The sequence below is a fragment of the Tympanuchus pallidicinctus genome, unplaced genomic scaffold, assembly GCF_026119805.1.
Source record: "Tympanuchus pallidicinctus isolate F22 unplaced genomic scaffold, pur_lepc_1.0 scaffold1, whole genome shotgun sequence".
Classification (NCBI taxonomy): Eukaryota; Metazoa; Chordata; class Aves; order Galliformes; family Phasianidae; genus Tympanuchus; species Tympanuchus pallidicinctus.
In genome coordinates this window covers 92,310,534-92,327,623 of record NW_026294618.1, presented here as the reverse complement: position 1 = coordinate 92,327,623, position 17,090 = coordinate 92,310,534, and the positions used below count along the sequence as shown (strand labels likewise).

Here is a 17,090-nt window from a genome sequence, read left to right as displayed (position 1 = left end):
TATTTAGCTTTATGCAACTGTCTAAGTTAAAACATGTTAAGTAATGGAAACAAAACAAGCTCAGAATTATACAGGAGGCTACAGACATGTGAAACTTGAATACTTTTGCTATTCCAGCTGGGTAATAATTCCCATTGTTGGGCAGGTTGTGGCCATGGTGAAAGTTTCCTCAAATAATCTTGCAGATACAGCAAAAACAGCTCCAAGGCAGGATAAGTCCTGAAGTGCAGAACAGCAAATCAATAAAGCCTGAGACCTATTAGTAGCACTTATAGCATGTAGTTGGCTGGCCACAGACTATTCAAGTAGAATTCTGTAGTTTAAATGCTGCTCTTATTGTTTTTGTGGAATTCAAGAGAACTTCCTGGTTTATGTGAGACACAGATCGGATATTTACACCTCTCAACTTGCTCAGCTTAAGCAGGGTTGAAGAATACAAGGAATAAAACCTGACCCATAAGAAATGAAACCTTTGTGGTTTGTGGCTATGTCATGTGGAAGGGCAAAAATCTCATTCACCATGCGGTAATGCACAATAAGCAGTATTTAATTGAACTGTTTGCCCTGTTTTGCTGTTATTTCTGTCCAGAGTTGAGAAACAAAACTGTTGAGTTAAGCTTGCTTTCACATATTGCTTCATGTTGCTGTAATAGATGCAGCGATTGGGTCAAGGTTTCTTGGAGAGGATGCTGAAAAAAACTAAAAACAGGCTTTGTAATGGAAAGTGAAGCATTAGTTTGTATAAAGATGGAAGGATTGTTTTAAACTTGAGTACAGATTACTCCATCTGTAGACTAGGCCCAAAAGTCCTGTCTCGCAGTGTGTAACAGCTTACTTGACCTTCATTGAATAAGCTGCCCATGCAGTAGTAGAGGTGCTCAGTAGAACTTTGTCCAGTATCACGTTGTGGTAGGTAAGCTAATAGCTTTCTGGATCCATGTATAAAATGCACTTTTTTTGAGTTAAAATTGAGCTAATTTTGAGTCTTGTTTTGAAAGAGGAAATTATGCATTGGAACTCAAGACTCATCTTTTTTAGGAACAGACTTTGGTAAATAAATATCTTGCTGCCAAAAGATATTCTAGTTTCTGTGAAGTTGTGTTGCTTTATTGAAACTGACACTGAATTATTGTTACATAATTTGTTAACATGCTAGGAAAATTCTTAGTTTAAAAACATACTCAGTCAGTATCTGGAGCTGACTGGTTATGGTTCCAAAATTCAGTGTTTCACATCTAAGGCAATAAAATACATGAAGTAAGGCAGACTATCTTCCAGCTGGTTTAAGACTCAACAGGCATTTACAATGGTTAGAGCTGAAGTGAGAAATAAAGGTGCTACTACAACATAAATGGCTGTAGGATTAAAGTAAGATGAGATAGCTTAGTGTAAAGGAACTAAAGCAGTGTAATTTTAAACAAACAGAAGATTGACTTTGCCAGCTACTTTTCTCACATATTTATACAATAAATAGAAGACAGCAATGTTTAATCTTCTTTTTTTTGACAGAACTAACAAGAAAGCCTTGGGAAAGAACAAATACAGTAAATGGAAGCAAGTCGCCTGTTATATCCAGGTACTCCTTTTCATACCAGCAGTTATCTAAAAACATATGTTTGCTGTTCTTGCTCATGCTGCTAAAGAGCTTTTGCTGAAGTAACAAGAAAAGAATCATCTTGCTAGTATTAAAGCAAGATTTATGGGTTGAAGAATGCTACTGTGAAACTGCTTTTGGCAGTGTTAACTAAGTATGAAGTATTGCTTTTAAGGAATGCTGACAAGTGAAATTTTGGTAGTAAAAGTGAAAAGCCAAAAGATTACTTAACAATTGCTGTGCTATCTTTGTCTACACAAATGTTTTAATTATTTCTATTTCCTTACATTAAGTCTGAAATTTCCCGCAATGGAAACCAAGTTCAGTGCTATCATTTGTATGTTCAGTAGTAGAGCTACTGAATAGCTTTTCTCCTTCCTGTTTCTGTGTGTATTATAGTCCAGTAACTTACGGTAACTTACAGAGCTTGAAGATCTTAGTGACGTCCGCTCTGCTATATTTCTTTACAAGCCTTGACTTGATTTCTTCCAGCTATTCCTCAAGCTGGTACATCCTGCATGCTTTAACAGAGCTCTTTTATTTTCAAACACATAAAGGTATGAAAGCATTGTGTGGAGGAGAAACTTACTACAGAAAAAAAAAGAACTTGTGAAAGGAATCCTAGAGAGAGTATTTTAGATTTCATATTTTTTGAGACATTGCTGATTTCAGTCTTTGGACGTAGGTTCTGTGTATATACAATTGAAGGGAAAGCAGTGCAGTTAATAAATAGGGCAATTTTCCTTATCAGATTGCTTTGGGAGGTCAGAATATCTTTGTATCTTCATTTGGCCTGTCCTTACAGCTTTAGTTCCTATTAAACTATTGCATACAGCCTATTTCTCTGATGTTTTTTTCAGTTGGTTAAATGGAGAGGTTACTTAGTCTGTTTTAAAAGGTTTTCTGACCTAGAAGAAATTACAGATATTTCAAGACTACTTCAGATACATTAAGAAAATCTCTCCTAGCTTTTGTCTTCATCACCCAATGGAAAATGTTGATAGAATGCAGACTGATCAGAACCTTGGTTAATGTATTCTCCATAAGCACTTAAAATGAACAACTCCTGGTTGATCAAATATTGTTATTGCTTTCCAGCACTGTCACAACATACCAGTAGGTGCCATAACATACATTTTAGAATTGCTGGTAAAGTCTTCTAGGCAGTGCTTAGTTTACTGTGCCAGGCTGACGACTCTTTCATGGAACTGAGGAAAGAAAAAGGTATTAATAGAAGTCTCTCTGAATTATCTTCGCATTATTCTCAAAATTTTCTACGGTTTACATGCTGAACTTGAGAAATAGGTTGTTAAAAATTCTGGAGTTAATTAGTGAAAGGATAGTGCTACTTAGAACTTGCCACAAAGGGAATATCTTTCACCTGCTCGCCTAGAAAACCTGTTTCTGAACTAAACAAAGAGAGTGTGGTCTTTGCCAGCGGTTACTGGCAAGTAATCAGAGTTTTCTTTTGAGAGCTTCCAAACAAATAGACAATAAAGGATTTGTGATTCGGAATGAGTGTCCTAAATATTTTGAAATAGATACTATCCTACTGAAAAGTAGGGCTTTTTTTTTTTCTAGCACAGATTTTTAAGACTTGAGCTATGTGTTTTTCACATTTCTTGGTACATGCAATATAAAACTCTTGGAACATAATTAATGAGACTCCATTGTATTCAAGGTTTTAAAACTGAACGTAAAGAAGTTCTATTATAGCTTGTTAAGGTAGTGTTTCTCCCCCCCTCGTAGACGGGAATCTCCATGGAAAAACCTCGTTTCTGAAAACAGGTTCTATGATTCATTAAACAGGTATCATCCTGTTGGGACTTGAGACTTTGTAATAACTGTTATTTACCCCAATTCAGGGTTGGACTTTTTGTACATCGACTGGTAATCACCACATTATTAGGTCCCTCTTCACATTTTGACTATCCGGTTGAACTCTTTTGCAATGATTAAAAGAGGCGGTTTCACAGGCAAATTGAAGAACCAGTTTAGAATTCATAGTAAATACTGGATTTCTGGTATTCACCTATGAAGTTATAAATTTCTGTTGGGTGTGCCGTGATTGGGGCAACCTGCAATATTTTGAGAAGAATTTTTTCAGAATATTTATGAAGAATTAATTAAGAATTTTTTGAGAATATTTTTTCAGAAATGTTAGTTTAGATATATGGGAATAGCATTCAGTTTTCCAGGTGACTTTTTATTTCTGCTTGCCACAGATTAAGTAAAGGTAGCAAATAGATTTTTACCTGACCTAAGCATATGAAAGAATAAAAGACTCATTAAATATAAAATGTTTCTTTCAGGGAACCATTCACACATTTTAAAATATCATTGTATATTTCTAAGCTGTAAATTTCAGTTTCTGTGACAGTAATCATAAAAAACTGACGTTGAAAGCCTTTGGGTTTTAAAAGCTTTCCACAGTTAAACTTCTTATAAGAGTCCCTTTAAATTATTCAGTCATATTCCAGCTTTGTTTTTCATCAAAGCACTCAGTGTGGTGAATACTACGTCTTTTGTATAAAAAGTTCGACTTCTAGCTACTTCTCTTGGGTGGTGTATTCTGCATGTTGGCACGGAATGTCATCTTTATCTTGCATGTTTGGTTTAAGATGCTTTGGGGACTATGAAGATTGCTTCACTGTCCTGCTAGGCGATGCTATGAAAAACCACATGGGAGAGCTCTGTAGCCATCTTAGGGCTAATGGTTGAGATGTTCTATTTGCTAATATTCATAGCTAACATCTGTCTTAATGGCAGCTACATTCATCATTCATCTCTCCTCTGAGCAAACAGAAGGAAGAGAAGGATAATTTGGGCAGGGGGAAGGCAGATTTGACTGACAAGTAATTACTAGTTTACAAATTATGGTCTTCCGTGTTTGGTTAATGAAGTCTTGCAAGACTTCTCAGAGAAAGTTGAATATGTTCCTACAACTGAGTGACAGTTTATAAAGGTGTTCACCTACTAAGCCTCTTACAGATGCTTGTAGGAGAAGATAGCATACAATTGGCAGATCTATCTTGTTATTGTGGAGATCTGGAGCAGAAGAGTAGTAGATCCTTGTTGTTTGATTGCATTTGGGAGGAAATGGATTGTTGGGGATTTTTTATTGTGGTGGGTTTTTCAGTCTAGTTCAGTAAATGGTATAATATTGTTGTATATGGGAACAAAATGACAGCTAATCATCAGCAACAATATACCAAGAATCTGAAAAGCTCATGCAGTTCTATCTGGAGTCAGACAGTCTTTGAGCTGTCAGATATTAACCGCAGAAGTAGTATTCTGAAAGTCAGATATGTGATGAAGCATCAACTGACAAAGTTCCCATCTTGAGAGATAAATATTTTTGTGGTTTTTTTAGCAAGGAGCTCTTTCATAAGAAACTTAGCACTGTCAGCACCTGGAGATTTTTGTAAAAGATTTCGAACTGTGGTTTGTTTTCATAGCATTAGCACACACTGTACATCTTCTGGTGGCTACAGGGTGAAATCTCGTTTCCAGTTGTTTCTACTGTAAAGTTACGTTGTCTTTCAATTTCTATCTTAATCACTGGATCATATATTTCATTTCAGTGTGTTTCAAGTCGAGTAATGTTAGCAGTGTCCATTTTACAACTTAGGTTTATTCTGATTTGATCCCACCTGAGGAATAGAGCTGGTATAACAACATGAGATGTTCCTGCATCTGTCTGCCTTACTGCAAAGTCCAGCAGTGGAGGAGCAGTTAAACGCTGCTTGTGCTGACTCTGTTTTGTTCGATTAACTGTTGGCAGTTTTCTCCAGAGTTGGTGCCTCTGAACTGCACATAAGTAACTTCTCAGGGCACAGAAATAAGCATGAAATAAACAAAACTGCTGAGAGATGTCTACCACTGACCTGGCTGCACTGGTGTTCTTACTTACTTCTGTTTAACAGCGTGAATGGATTCAGGTGTAGAAATGTGAAATGTCATGCCACCAGTACTAGTTGATAGCTATGAATTTGTATTAGAATAGTGCTAGCTCTTGCAACTTTTGTGTTCCATGTTGTTTCTTTTTTTTTTTTTTTTTTTTTTTTTTAACACAGAGAATCAATAAGAGGTAAAAGTAGGAGAATGCAAACCTGGGGAAGTTTTTATAGTATCAAAATGACAATTTAGTGTTATTTAGTGTGGTGGTTGCAAGTCGTGCTTGAATTGTTCTTTTGGCTAGCAAATAAGAAAATCTGTTAGATTTTAATTCATCAAGATGTTCTGTTAGTGTTAGAAAAAATAGTATAATTAGGCTATTTCATGAGGGATAAGCCACTGTATTGTAGCAAGTGACACCTTGAAGGTATTGATTTTGTTTTAAAAATATAGAGGTTCACTTGTTTTTCTTGAGTGAGAGCACGGCTTGTCTGCTAGCTAAATTATTTGCTAATTAGGTATTTTTGAAGCAGTGGATATGCTGCTTGTGTTCATCATGTTTTGCTGTATTCTGGAAAAAAGTGTGTGAAAGAAAATAAGCTGCAGAACCGTACCTTTCCTGCTGGTTTATCTTTTTGCTGTGCCTGATCAACTTCTACCTGAATAAATAAGGTTGCACAAGCAACAAGTCTTGAAAAAGGCAGTGTTTGATTTCCTCCTGTTTCCTCCTGAAGTTTCTGAATGAGAAACTGGGCTTAGACCAGGATTTTATTGTTCAGTGGTGCTACATATATGGACAGTGGAATAGGTCCCAGTTTATTCTACTAACAACTTACCCTTCCTTAAACATAACATACTAAGGTAATTCTAATGTTGGGGAAGCATCTTGAAATTAACAGACAGCAGTTCTTCTAAATGTTTTTTCTTTTAACGTTTTGTAGACTAACAAAGACTGTTAGGCAGGATGTAAAAAGTAATTCAGGATAGCAGAACATTTTTCCTTCTCTTGTCCCACACCATCATCAACCCTGCTTTAGACAGCCCTTTCTGTATTCCTGCTGTTAGCCCCTAGCTTCCATCTCTGCTCCTAGTTGCTGCATATGCAAGGCCCTTTGAAAACATAGTAAGTACATGAATTTGGGATTTGCATGTTGGGCAAATGGAAGAGATCAGGAAAACAGAAATGACGTGATAAGAATTCCTTTATTTTGGAATTCTGTGTTTTAACAATGCAAAATGATCTCTGTAAGCAAATTTTAAAAGTCTCAGAGTATTACATAACCTAAACATTCCATAGACTAAAAAATGAGAACATCATCTCAAATATTACATTATTAAACCCGCTGCTGTTAAAATATGTGTTCTCAGAATCTTTACAAAATGATTCATGAACTAATATAGGTTGAAAGGAAGATTTGGAAGCCAGGCACCTGCTCAGAAAAGGAATTAGATGAGGTTATTCAGTCTTGTTCTTGCAGGTGATGCCTTAGCATGCTTCTAGTTCGCAGATTGGTGTGTAGTGGTTAGAGGAAATGCTTCTTTGAAATAACTAAGTAGTTTAAAAGGGGAAAGATACAAGTATTTGATAAGGGGATCGGTTTTTCACATACGTGATAAGAAATCAGAAACCACTGATAGTGAAATATGTCTGCTGTTGTTTTCAACTAATAATCTATTCCTACGGTAATCAATATTTACAGTGTGTGGAAGATGTTCTTAGTTGTTGATTCCCATTCTGTGTGGTATTTTGGGTCTAACTGATTTTTTTTTTCCACTTTTTTTTTTTCCATTCTGATTATTTAATATTGCTTTGATGGATGAATATTAGTAAGCTTGATGAAGAATTATATATGCCTCAGTAATAAATGACCAGTAATTCACTGATTTATTTTTGTACTGCAGACCAAAATCTACAACAGCGGGGCAACCCAGTGCCAATGGAGTACAGTCAGAAGGTCTAGATTATGACAGATTGAAGCAGGTATGATAGCGTTTGGCAATCAATTTCATTATGTCAAATTCCAGTTTGTGGCTGGGGCTAACTTGATGCCTGTTCTTCTTTGAACATTTTGCTTCTGCGTGTTTTTTTAAAATTCTATTTAGCAATTATGCTAGTACAATATTCTATCTTAACTACTTCTCTTTCTTGGTGAGCACTACTGGAATCAATGTGTAGGACTTCTACACATATATCTACTTTTCAATTTACCTGCAGTAAGAAGGCATGTTTCAGGTTTGGGAGATGAACTTGTAAGATTGTGGAATATAAATTTCAGAATGGTTAAAGGCTTATAGAAGGCTGAAATTATTTTGGATTTCTCTTAGTAGAAAACTAAAGGTTAGAAAGCTAACCTCTTACTCTTCTGCCACAGGATATTTTAGATGAAATGAGGAAGGAGTTAACAAAATTAAAGGAAGAACTCATTGATGGTAAGTATCAGTTTGTTATCATTGAGTCTCAGAGCAAATAAAAATGCAGTCTTAATTTGTTTCTGGTTTCTGTTCTGAGAATTAAGTATTGGTAAATGTAAGTTTGCTATCTGTTGATATTCTTTCAATTGTGCCTGTGGTGGTTTCACTGTGGAAGTTAGTTGAACTCCACAGCACCACTCTCACTCCACCATCTCAAAGGAACAGGGAGAGGAAATATGGGAGGAAAAAAGGGCTCACAGTTCTAGACAAGACAGTTTACTAAAAGAAGGGGAAAAAAGGCAAAGGCTGTGCAAAAGCAGAATGCATTGGCACCAAGTGTTCTGTGTATGTGCTGTATTTGAATACTTTGCAGTTATCATTAGTATCGTGTGATTGTAGATTGGCTATTTCTATCATCAAAATACTTCACAGCTGCTGGAATGTGTATTTCAAAACTGATAACGTGCAGACAATGGCTGTGTTTCCACCTTCTACACTTGTCATGCTTAGTCTTCAACGTAAGATTCAGACAAAAGAATGTTCACGATTTTTAATTTTTAGAAGAAGATACTAAGTGGTCTTCTGTAGTCATGGGAAATCATTCAGAAAGAATATTCCATATATCCATGAGTTGAGTAGTAAATAAAACTACGTCAGTTGTAGCGGTGCTTTTTAACACATTAGTGTAGATTTCTTTTTCCTTGTGGAATGCACGAAACCTGAGTATGAGAGAGGCTCTCATTAAACTAAAACCAAATAAGCCCACACTCGTGCTTCTTGATATCTCCAGCAAGTCTACCATTGAGACACGGGATGGAAAAATACAGTGTTAATGAAGACTGCAGAGGGGAGAAGGGCACTGCCCTAGCTGAGAGTTCACATCATGTGAAGCTCCATTACATATGATTATTCACTTTCTGTGACTGTTTTAGAAGGCTGAGCCTTCTTTAAGAAGCTAGTTATGTATGCTGACTTTCTTCCTTGTTTTAAAATGTATGATTTGTTCATTTCTCTTTCTCTGTAGCGATCAGGCAGGAACTGAGCAAGTCGAATACTGCATAGAAAGACTAGTACTAAGCCGATGTGACTCTTTAACTTGGTATAAAACTGACTACGTTTGTGAGCTGTTAGAAGAAAATGGAAACAGACACTTGGAAGGAGGGAGAAACATCATATTCTGAAAAGCTTCAGACGCATCACTCTGGTGATATGCTATTTCCCTCCTGGTTTGCAGCTTTTTTCTGACCTTTACAGCAGGGTGGAAAAGAGTCTTAAGGTTACTGTAATGATTGTGCAGAAATTCCTACACCTTTCAGACAAGATCACAGTGCTTTGAAGTATACTCATGTCAAAATAAAATTGCACATGTTTCAGAATTTGTTGTTAAAGAAAAAAAAAAAAAACAGGGAAAAGCTGGGGAAGGCTTTTCAGAGAGGTTTTCTTTATTAATGAAGGATTTAGCAAGTTATACTGTTGTACTTCAAATGTATCTCAGGTTTGTCTTCCTATCATATCTGATGTTTTCATGAATAATTAAAAAGATCAGATGTGTGTAAGTTCAGTTCACAAATATGGAACAATTAGAAATATGTACTTTTAAAGGGCAATATTTGTAAGTGAATGACCTAGACAGTGTTCACTTGTGAAGATTTTGGAATTTTATGATAGGAAGCCTCTCTAGTTAGCCTTCATGCAATTTTATAGGAAAAAAAGAAAAAGCAATTGCAGTCCAGAGTTTAAAGATGTAGATGCCTTCCTACATTGTTACAATGCTTTACCAAATCTAAGACTTCTACATAAAGCAAATCAGCAGTCAAATGTAAATCATTAGTATGTTGTAGATTTACAGTAGATTTTTGGGCTTTTTTTAGATTTATGCATGTGGACATTTTTGTAATGTAACACAACACAGCTTTTTAATTAAAAAAAAAAAAATTGCATGTCACAGATATTAAGTAGCCTTTTCATTTTTAAGGCTTAATTTATGCCCAGAAAAATGTGGGATGAGGGAGGGGGAAGGTGACACATTTTTTATTACTTTCTACACTTTTTCTTCATCTTACATGCATGTGTAATAATGAGGAAAATGTGACTTTATCAGTAACCATGTTAATGGAACCAGGTACTTAGTCCTTTTTTCTATCTTTTTTTTTTTCCAGTTTTGTATTTGAAATTCAGTAACACTTCCATAATGGTTCTGAAACTCCCATGAGAATGTAACTCATTTTTTTATGAGAGAACAAACATTTAGACATCTAAATTACTGAGGATGCACCTGTACAAGTGCGTGATTCTTTACCTTTTTACCATGACTCTCTGCTTCACTGTTTTCTGAGACTCCTTTTCTGATTGGTTAATGAAACAAGACAGCAGTTAGTTACATTAGAAATATGGAGCATCAGATCACAGTAGATCTCCCCTTCTAATTTATCTGCCACCTTCCTTCCAAAAGAAAAAAAGAAGGGAAAAGAAAAACCCTACCAAAACCACCACCAACAAAAACAGCTGCTCCACACAATCCAAACTGAAAAACAGCAGTGCTGTACCATTGGTTTCAGTCAGTAGTTTGAGAATCATTTCCAGGGAGGATGCCACCCTTCTGTTTCCCCAGGTTTTCAGGTTGTTTTTTTTTTACTCTGTGCACTTTGGTGGCATAGAATTCCTGTGACTTGGACCTGTAGTGTTTTGGAAGAGTAATGCGGATCGAAATCTTCCCCTTTCCTTTGCACTGTCAGTTTTTCTGAGCCATAACAGTGCCATGTTTGCTTTGTGATCTGTGCTAATCTGAAACAAAAGTTTACTTGTGACTTTTGGAGAGAATAATGTTTCAGCATAAAAGTATGCGCAGCTCCATCCCATGGGCAAATGCTTTTGATGACATACTGTCTTAAGTGCTGAACACCAAAGCAAAACAGCGCTTACTGGTTTAGAAAAGCTTAAGTTGGATTTTTTTTTTTCTCCAAACATTTCTTTTTTTCAAATCCTGAGAGAAGACTACAGTGGAAATATTGCCTAATTCAATTCATGAAACCATTTTTTAAAAGAAGAAAAAACTGTTTTTCTGCATGCATTTCTTGGAGGCGTTAAAAAAAAAAAAAGCAAACCCGTAGTAACCTTGTAAAGTACTGTTTTTCTCAAAATAAGAGGAGGCATTTTCATCTTTGTTATTGTAACTTTGTTTTACACGGACATTTTCAGCATTAGGGAAGTTTACCCTTGTCAGAAATCATGTTGGGTTTGTTTTTAGGAGAGTTGAGGAGTAGCTTAGTGGGATAGTGTGAATGGATATAAGTGGTCCAAAATTAAACGAGAAGCGACTAGGTTGTGCAAGGAACTGGCTTATGCACTAAACGTTTTGTGCCTTGGTCTAAAATTAACATGATTTCTGTTCAAAAGAAAAGGAACAGATGTCTTCTTTCGTGCTGCTTCTACATACATACTTTCTATGATCCCAAGTTGCTGAATTGGTTCTTTCCAAAAAATCTGATTGAATTGAAGATTACTGTAAACATTTCCTGTCATACTGACAGTTGCACCATTTCCAGAGATTTCAGTATTGAAAATGAGCTACAGAAGCTAAGGTTATTTTGCCTACTGGTAACTAAGTTCTTTGATAACCATATTGTGGTGGTTCTGTGCTTTTGTATAATGGATGTCTTAAACTGAGGACAGTTTAGGGGATCCTTTCTGATTCCAGGAAAGCGTTGCTTTCCTCAACACTGTGATCTAATCTGTGATAAACCTGTACTATATACAAGTGGCTAACAAGTCAACCACAAACAAACTGAATGTAAAAATCTTAGTGCTGGTGCTGAAATCTCTTCAGACAGTCATAATTTCCAGTTCATTGTTTTAAAAAGTTATCAAGCATCAAGTGTCAATCGAAAACTGAAGACGATCACTAATGAATGTTGAATTTTCATGCATTTAGGTTTACCTTCTTTTTAGTTTCTCAGTTCATTCTCTGCTATTTTTACCATATTGTGTCATTTTAAATTTCTTACATGCTAACGTTTTGTTTGAGCGAATGAAATAAAATTGCAATATATACACGTTGCCACATTTCTTTATGGAACTTCATGGAAGAATCTCCTATGTTCAATACTAAAATTCTCAAACACTTTACTGACTGCTAATTCCGTAATCCTTGGTTTCACCACTCATTTTTGCCTTTCCTTTGGACGATTTGGTAAAGAAAATGAAATGCCTTACATGGAGTGTGTAACTGCAGGGACTGTAACGTTCATGAATGATAATGTACATAAATTCCAATTCATTTTCCATGGGATTTTATTTTTGTTCTAACATGGTACAGTTTGGTCTCCGTATCCGCAGAGAATTTGGAGGGAAGAGAAAGGGAAGGCTGATGATAATTTCTGGAGTGTTAACACATTTGTTTTGGTGGTTATATTCATTATTCAGTCCTTCAGCTTGGTTTTAGGTCATCCTCGTTCACCAGGATTTGAAGTCAAAATGCAGTTTCAGTGCAGTACTGGTAAAACAAGTCCCGTAAAGTGGTTTTGGCTGCAGCAAGGTACAAGATATTTTATAAATAAATGGGGTAATTCAACTTTGGCAAACGTTGACACCAGTGCCATATTTGACACCAACTGTAACAGCTGTTAAAGGGTTGAGCTGTTTTTTGTTTGTGGTTTTTTCTTTGTTTTAGTAAAATTGTCACTGGATGATAAAGCAGTCTGATAGAACCACGGTGGCCTTTTGGCAACACTCATACAATTCCTCATTTAAATTTCTGAATGCTATTGTGAAATCCGTCCGTCAATGTCTAGAGATGTATGATGTTTGTTCTTTAATGTTGCATACTGTAGAAATAGAGAAAGTGGTCTGAATCAAACTGATGATTATGACATTTTATACTGCTGGTCGTGACACTATAGCATTTTTAGAATTCTTGCCAGGATATCTCAATAACAATCATATAAAGCTTGCAGAATGAGAAGATGCCCTCTTTTTCTAGTAGGTGGACATAACTAAGCTGTTGGGAGCAAGGAAAAAGCTTCCAAAGCTATCCCTGTAGCCTGTACACAGGCTTAACAGTTCTATATTTTCCTGACCTCATAAGTTCTTACTGTTGGGTTTTTGGTAAAGAGCAGATGAAAAAGAGAAGTTATTTCAGTGGAAGTGGGGCCAGAGCATATTACTTCAAACATTCACTGAAATTGTTTAAGAACTGTGTTTGGAATATGGAGACACTGAGGATTAAATGACCTAAATCACATGCTATTTAAGAAGGTCTTAATGGAGGGGGGGGGAAGTCTGACTATTGCATATATTACTGCTTTTACACATTTGAAAGAGTGTTTCTTTTGTCAGACATTCATATGGGCTGATTTCAACGTAACTATTTACTTCAGTTTTGGGGGATGGTCACCTAAGAATGTTGAAATTGGTATATGACTGGCAATATGTTAAAGTTGATTTATAATCTTAATTAAAAAAAAAAAGTTAGTATAGCTTGTTGTAATTGTCTGAGATAGGGAAATAGGGCTTAGTTCCTAAATTCTTTGAAAGCTCAGCAAAAGCTTAGGCCCAGGAGTAGTGCCTGCTTGTTAGCTGGTAATCAGCACCTTCAGGTAGTAGGTCGGCACAGCGATGTCAGAAATCAAGGAGCTTTGTGGAATTGCCTCCATTTTGTAAGTGGATCCCAGGTGTTACATAAATGCCTTTTCTAACTTTTAGAAGCTTTGGTGTCCCAGATTTTACTCAGTGAGTATTTTTTTTACCTTCTGTCCTACCTTGGTAAACTCTGAAGTAGGAAAGATGACGAGTGATTACTACAGTAATTGTTCAGCTACAGGGACCATCTCCTCCCTTCCCAGCTGTATTAGAGCTGTTCCTGGTCAGACATTTTCACTTACCATTGTGACAGCATTTCTGTTCTGCATTTGCTTAAGCACAGTAGAGTTGGAAGTGCTCTCCCATGATCATCCCATGCTTAGATTCTTAAGTGTATTTCTTTTATCAGTATCGTGTGCCTGCTGGAGCCACTTGAGTCCTGACTCTGGACAGCTTTCAACTCGGCAGTAAAGTTATTGTTGCCAGTTATACCACAAGCTGAGGTGACTCACCAGGAAAAGAAGGAGAGCAGATGACTTACATATATATGACTGAGCCTCTTACCCTCAGTTAGGGATAAGTATTCCAAACCTCTGTCTCAAAGGTAGGAAGATTTACATCACCTTTTTAAAGGATTGAGTCGTATTGTTAATGGATGATTGAGGGCCTTCTTTTGGGAAGACCTTTTTGGGAGGAGACTGCTTCCCTCACTTTGCTAGGACTATGGGTCTGTGGATGGTCTATGGCAGTTTGTCACTGCCACAAAGCTTTGAGGCTGCAGCAGATGAGAAACTTGAGAACTTTGTCTCTGCCAGGGTATGGTGCTCATATCTGAGGAAAAAATATGGCCAATAATGTGCCTTACAGTCTCTACTGAATAATCTTTGTGTTTCTAATGGAAAAAGCTCTCCACTGCTTTCAGTCCTGCAGGCTGATAACATGCTAAAGGGTCAGAAATGGAGAGGGGCTCATGAGGATTCCAGTCTCAATAGAGTTGCTCCATCATGGGATTTCGCAGGGTAAGTGAAAAATCTTTCCCTTCGTATGGTGACAGGTGACAGAAGAAGAGTCCTCACTAATTGCAGTGCTGGAAAGTCATTGGCAGTCTTAAAGGGCTGTTGTCACCTACACTGACTTTATCAGGAGGTCTTCAAGAATTGAAAGTGACAAATGAGAGAAGGACATCTTCCAGTTCATTCTGCCCTTTGGTAATGGAATATTTGCTTGCTAAGGCTTTCAGGCTACGTGCAAACCATCACCGTGCATTCAGTTCTTTAACGATGGACCTGCTCTGTGAGTCTGAAGCTATATGTGTGAAGTCAGGCTCCTACAGTTTGTGTTTGAGCTGGTTGTGGGGAGGGGGAAAAGGACTGCATAGGTTTGTTTTCAAGAAGGCTTAAACATCTTCTTTATTATTATTATTAATTTTTAAATTTTGGATCATCTGAGATGAAACTGTCTTTTTGTTATGCTGTTTACCATTAGTTGCATGGAAGTGTCTGTCTCAGTTACAGAAGGTGAAGCAGATGCCATTTCACAAGTTCCTCCTCTTGAAACTATCTTTTTTAAAATAGGAATTAGTCACAAAGTGGAAGTTAATGCTGTTGAACGACTTGAGTGTATACAAAGGGATGATCACAGCACCCAGAAGCAGCTGGGGGGAGGACAGTCCTGACAGACACAAGGAATTAAATGGCGGGAGAAGTGCAGTGCCTGATGAAGACTGTGTAGCTGGAAGGGGATTGGAGTTAGCATAGGGTGCACGGCCATTGTCTGATTATCAGATGTTCTTATTCCAGCAGTACAAAGAAATACTCATTGCCTTTTTCCTTTTTTTAATCTTTATTTTTAATCTACTTTGGTTGTGTTCCTTCTTGTCCACACTGTGGTGTGACAGTGTCACATCTTCGCAAGATCACATTCCTACACAGATCTCAAACTGCACAAGGGGTGAACGTACAGATTGCATACCAGTGACTGACAACTTTCAGGTTCTCTTTGTGTAATAATAAAGCATTCTTCAGACAAGACTTTTGTACAAAATAATTTGCAGGTGGAAAACATCCAGACTCTAACTTCTGTTGTATCTTGACAGTGCTGCTGCATTATTTTCTGATAGAACCCCAGCCCCTGAGATACAGGTGTTCACTTTGTTTTTACATAGTCTGTTAGTCTACATTAGTTTTCCAATGTATTTTCAGCTGTTGTTTCACTTGTGTAAATGTTCATGAGTTACTAATTGTAATTGTAGTAGAATCAGGAAGATGCTCTGTGCTTGCATTCAAGGACAAATGGTTGTCCTCAGGTTGAGTGAAACAACTGGGTTTGCTAAGCGTCTGCAGTTAGCTCTGCAGGCTTCCTGGGAAGAAAAATACAGGAGCTGCTTGGTCATAGAATCATTCATGTTGGAAAAGACCTTTAAGATCATCATGTCCAGCCCCAACCCATCCCACTGTGCCCACTGACCACATCCCTCAGTGCCTCGTCTCCATGGTTCTTAAACACCTCCAGGGACAGTGACTCCACCACTTCCGTGGGCAGCCTGTGCCACTGCATCACAGTTGTCATAACCAAGTGCCTCTGCAAGTAACCTGAAGGTGCAGATCTGTGCATGTGAGTGAGGGATGGCATTGAGTGGTGTGCCTTCAGGGAAAGGAGATCTGAAGAGTAAATCAGAAGCACAGAGAAGTGGTAGAAAAACTTGAGGACTTCAAGTTTCTGTCAGTCAAAAATGTGGTGTTTTGAAAAGGAAGAGAACTTCAGAAGGCTGTGAACATGGCGGTGTGCTTAGTATGTTCAAAATAATGATTGTGGAGTGGAGTGTCTGGGTTTGGTGAGTAACCATGCATTGTTAAGGAAAGCAGAGAAGGATGATGCTTAGCATACAGAGGAGAGGAGGAGAAATGAAAAAGGAGGGAAAGTCAGAAGTGGAGTATTGCCTGTGGTAGGGCTAATTCCCTGTTAAGACTTTCTAGGCCTTCTCAAGCAAGGAATGAATACCTCATAAGACACTCCGTTTCTTGCTGTATTACTTTGCACTTATGCTTTTACTTTTCATTACCATAGAAATATAAGGTGAAACGTAATTTGAATCATGTGTTTCCAGTATTTGACTAATGTAATGGGGAAGGAGTTCAGTTGTGAAGCCAAGGTGCAGAGCCTTTCAGCATTACAGCTGAACATCGGGCAGACAGACTCCAAACAGTTCATCTGTGCATACCTGACCACAATCAGGGCCTGCTCCTGCAGTGAAGGTCTGGGTTTTGCAGCGTGTAAGAGATTTGTTGACTATGTTTTGTGTGAGCTGAAGGTCAGCTTCATTTGCCGTGAAGTCATTGGTCCTCTGGAGGGAAAGAAGTGACATCAGTCTGCAACTTCTAGAGTAAAAGGATCATCACGTATTTATCCTCTATGTTGTCATAAGTGCAGTAATTTCATGCTTTCAATGGACCCAAATTGCAGAAATTTCTGTGTATGCTCTCAGCTATGATAAAATACTGTGCGTGTTCAAGCCCTGAGTCTTAGCTTCTCTGAAGTAGATATACATTGTGTTACACAGTTTGGTTTTAAGTCTCCATGTTTCCAGACATCAGATGTAATTCTGTCTTTG

The 17,090-nt window shown here is 37.4% G+C and overlaps 1 protein-coding gene across 6 annotated transcripts in view; it reads left to right on the top strand.

The window, feature by feature from the left end:
* The window catches only part of ENAH (ENAH actin regulator), an 88,037-nt gene extending 76,084 nt beyond the window's left edge, over positions 1 to 11,953 (top strand). For 3 of the 6 annotated variants that reach the window (XM_052695897.1, XM_052695915.1, XM_052695935.1), the window contains 5 exons: positions 1,510 to 1,576; positions 3,344 to 3,403; positions 7,394 to 7,472; positions 7,864 to 7,921; positions 8,928 to 11,953. In XM_052695897.1, coding sequence (XP_052551857.1) covers positions 1,510 to 1,576; positions 3,344 to 3,403; positions 7,394 to 7,472; positions 7,864 to 7,921; positions 8,928 to 8,965 — 302 coding nt within the window. In that variant the 3' untranslated portion in view covers positions 8,966 to 11,953. The remainder of the gene's footprint in view (positions 1 to 1,509; positions 1,577 to 3,343; positions 3,404 to 7,393; positions 7,473 to 7,863; positions 7,922 to 8,927) is intronic. The other 3 variants (XM_052695905.1, XM_052695925.1, XM_052695943.1) reach the window with 1 other exon arrangement.
* Positions 11,954 to 17,090: the final 5,137 nt, after the last annotated feature.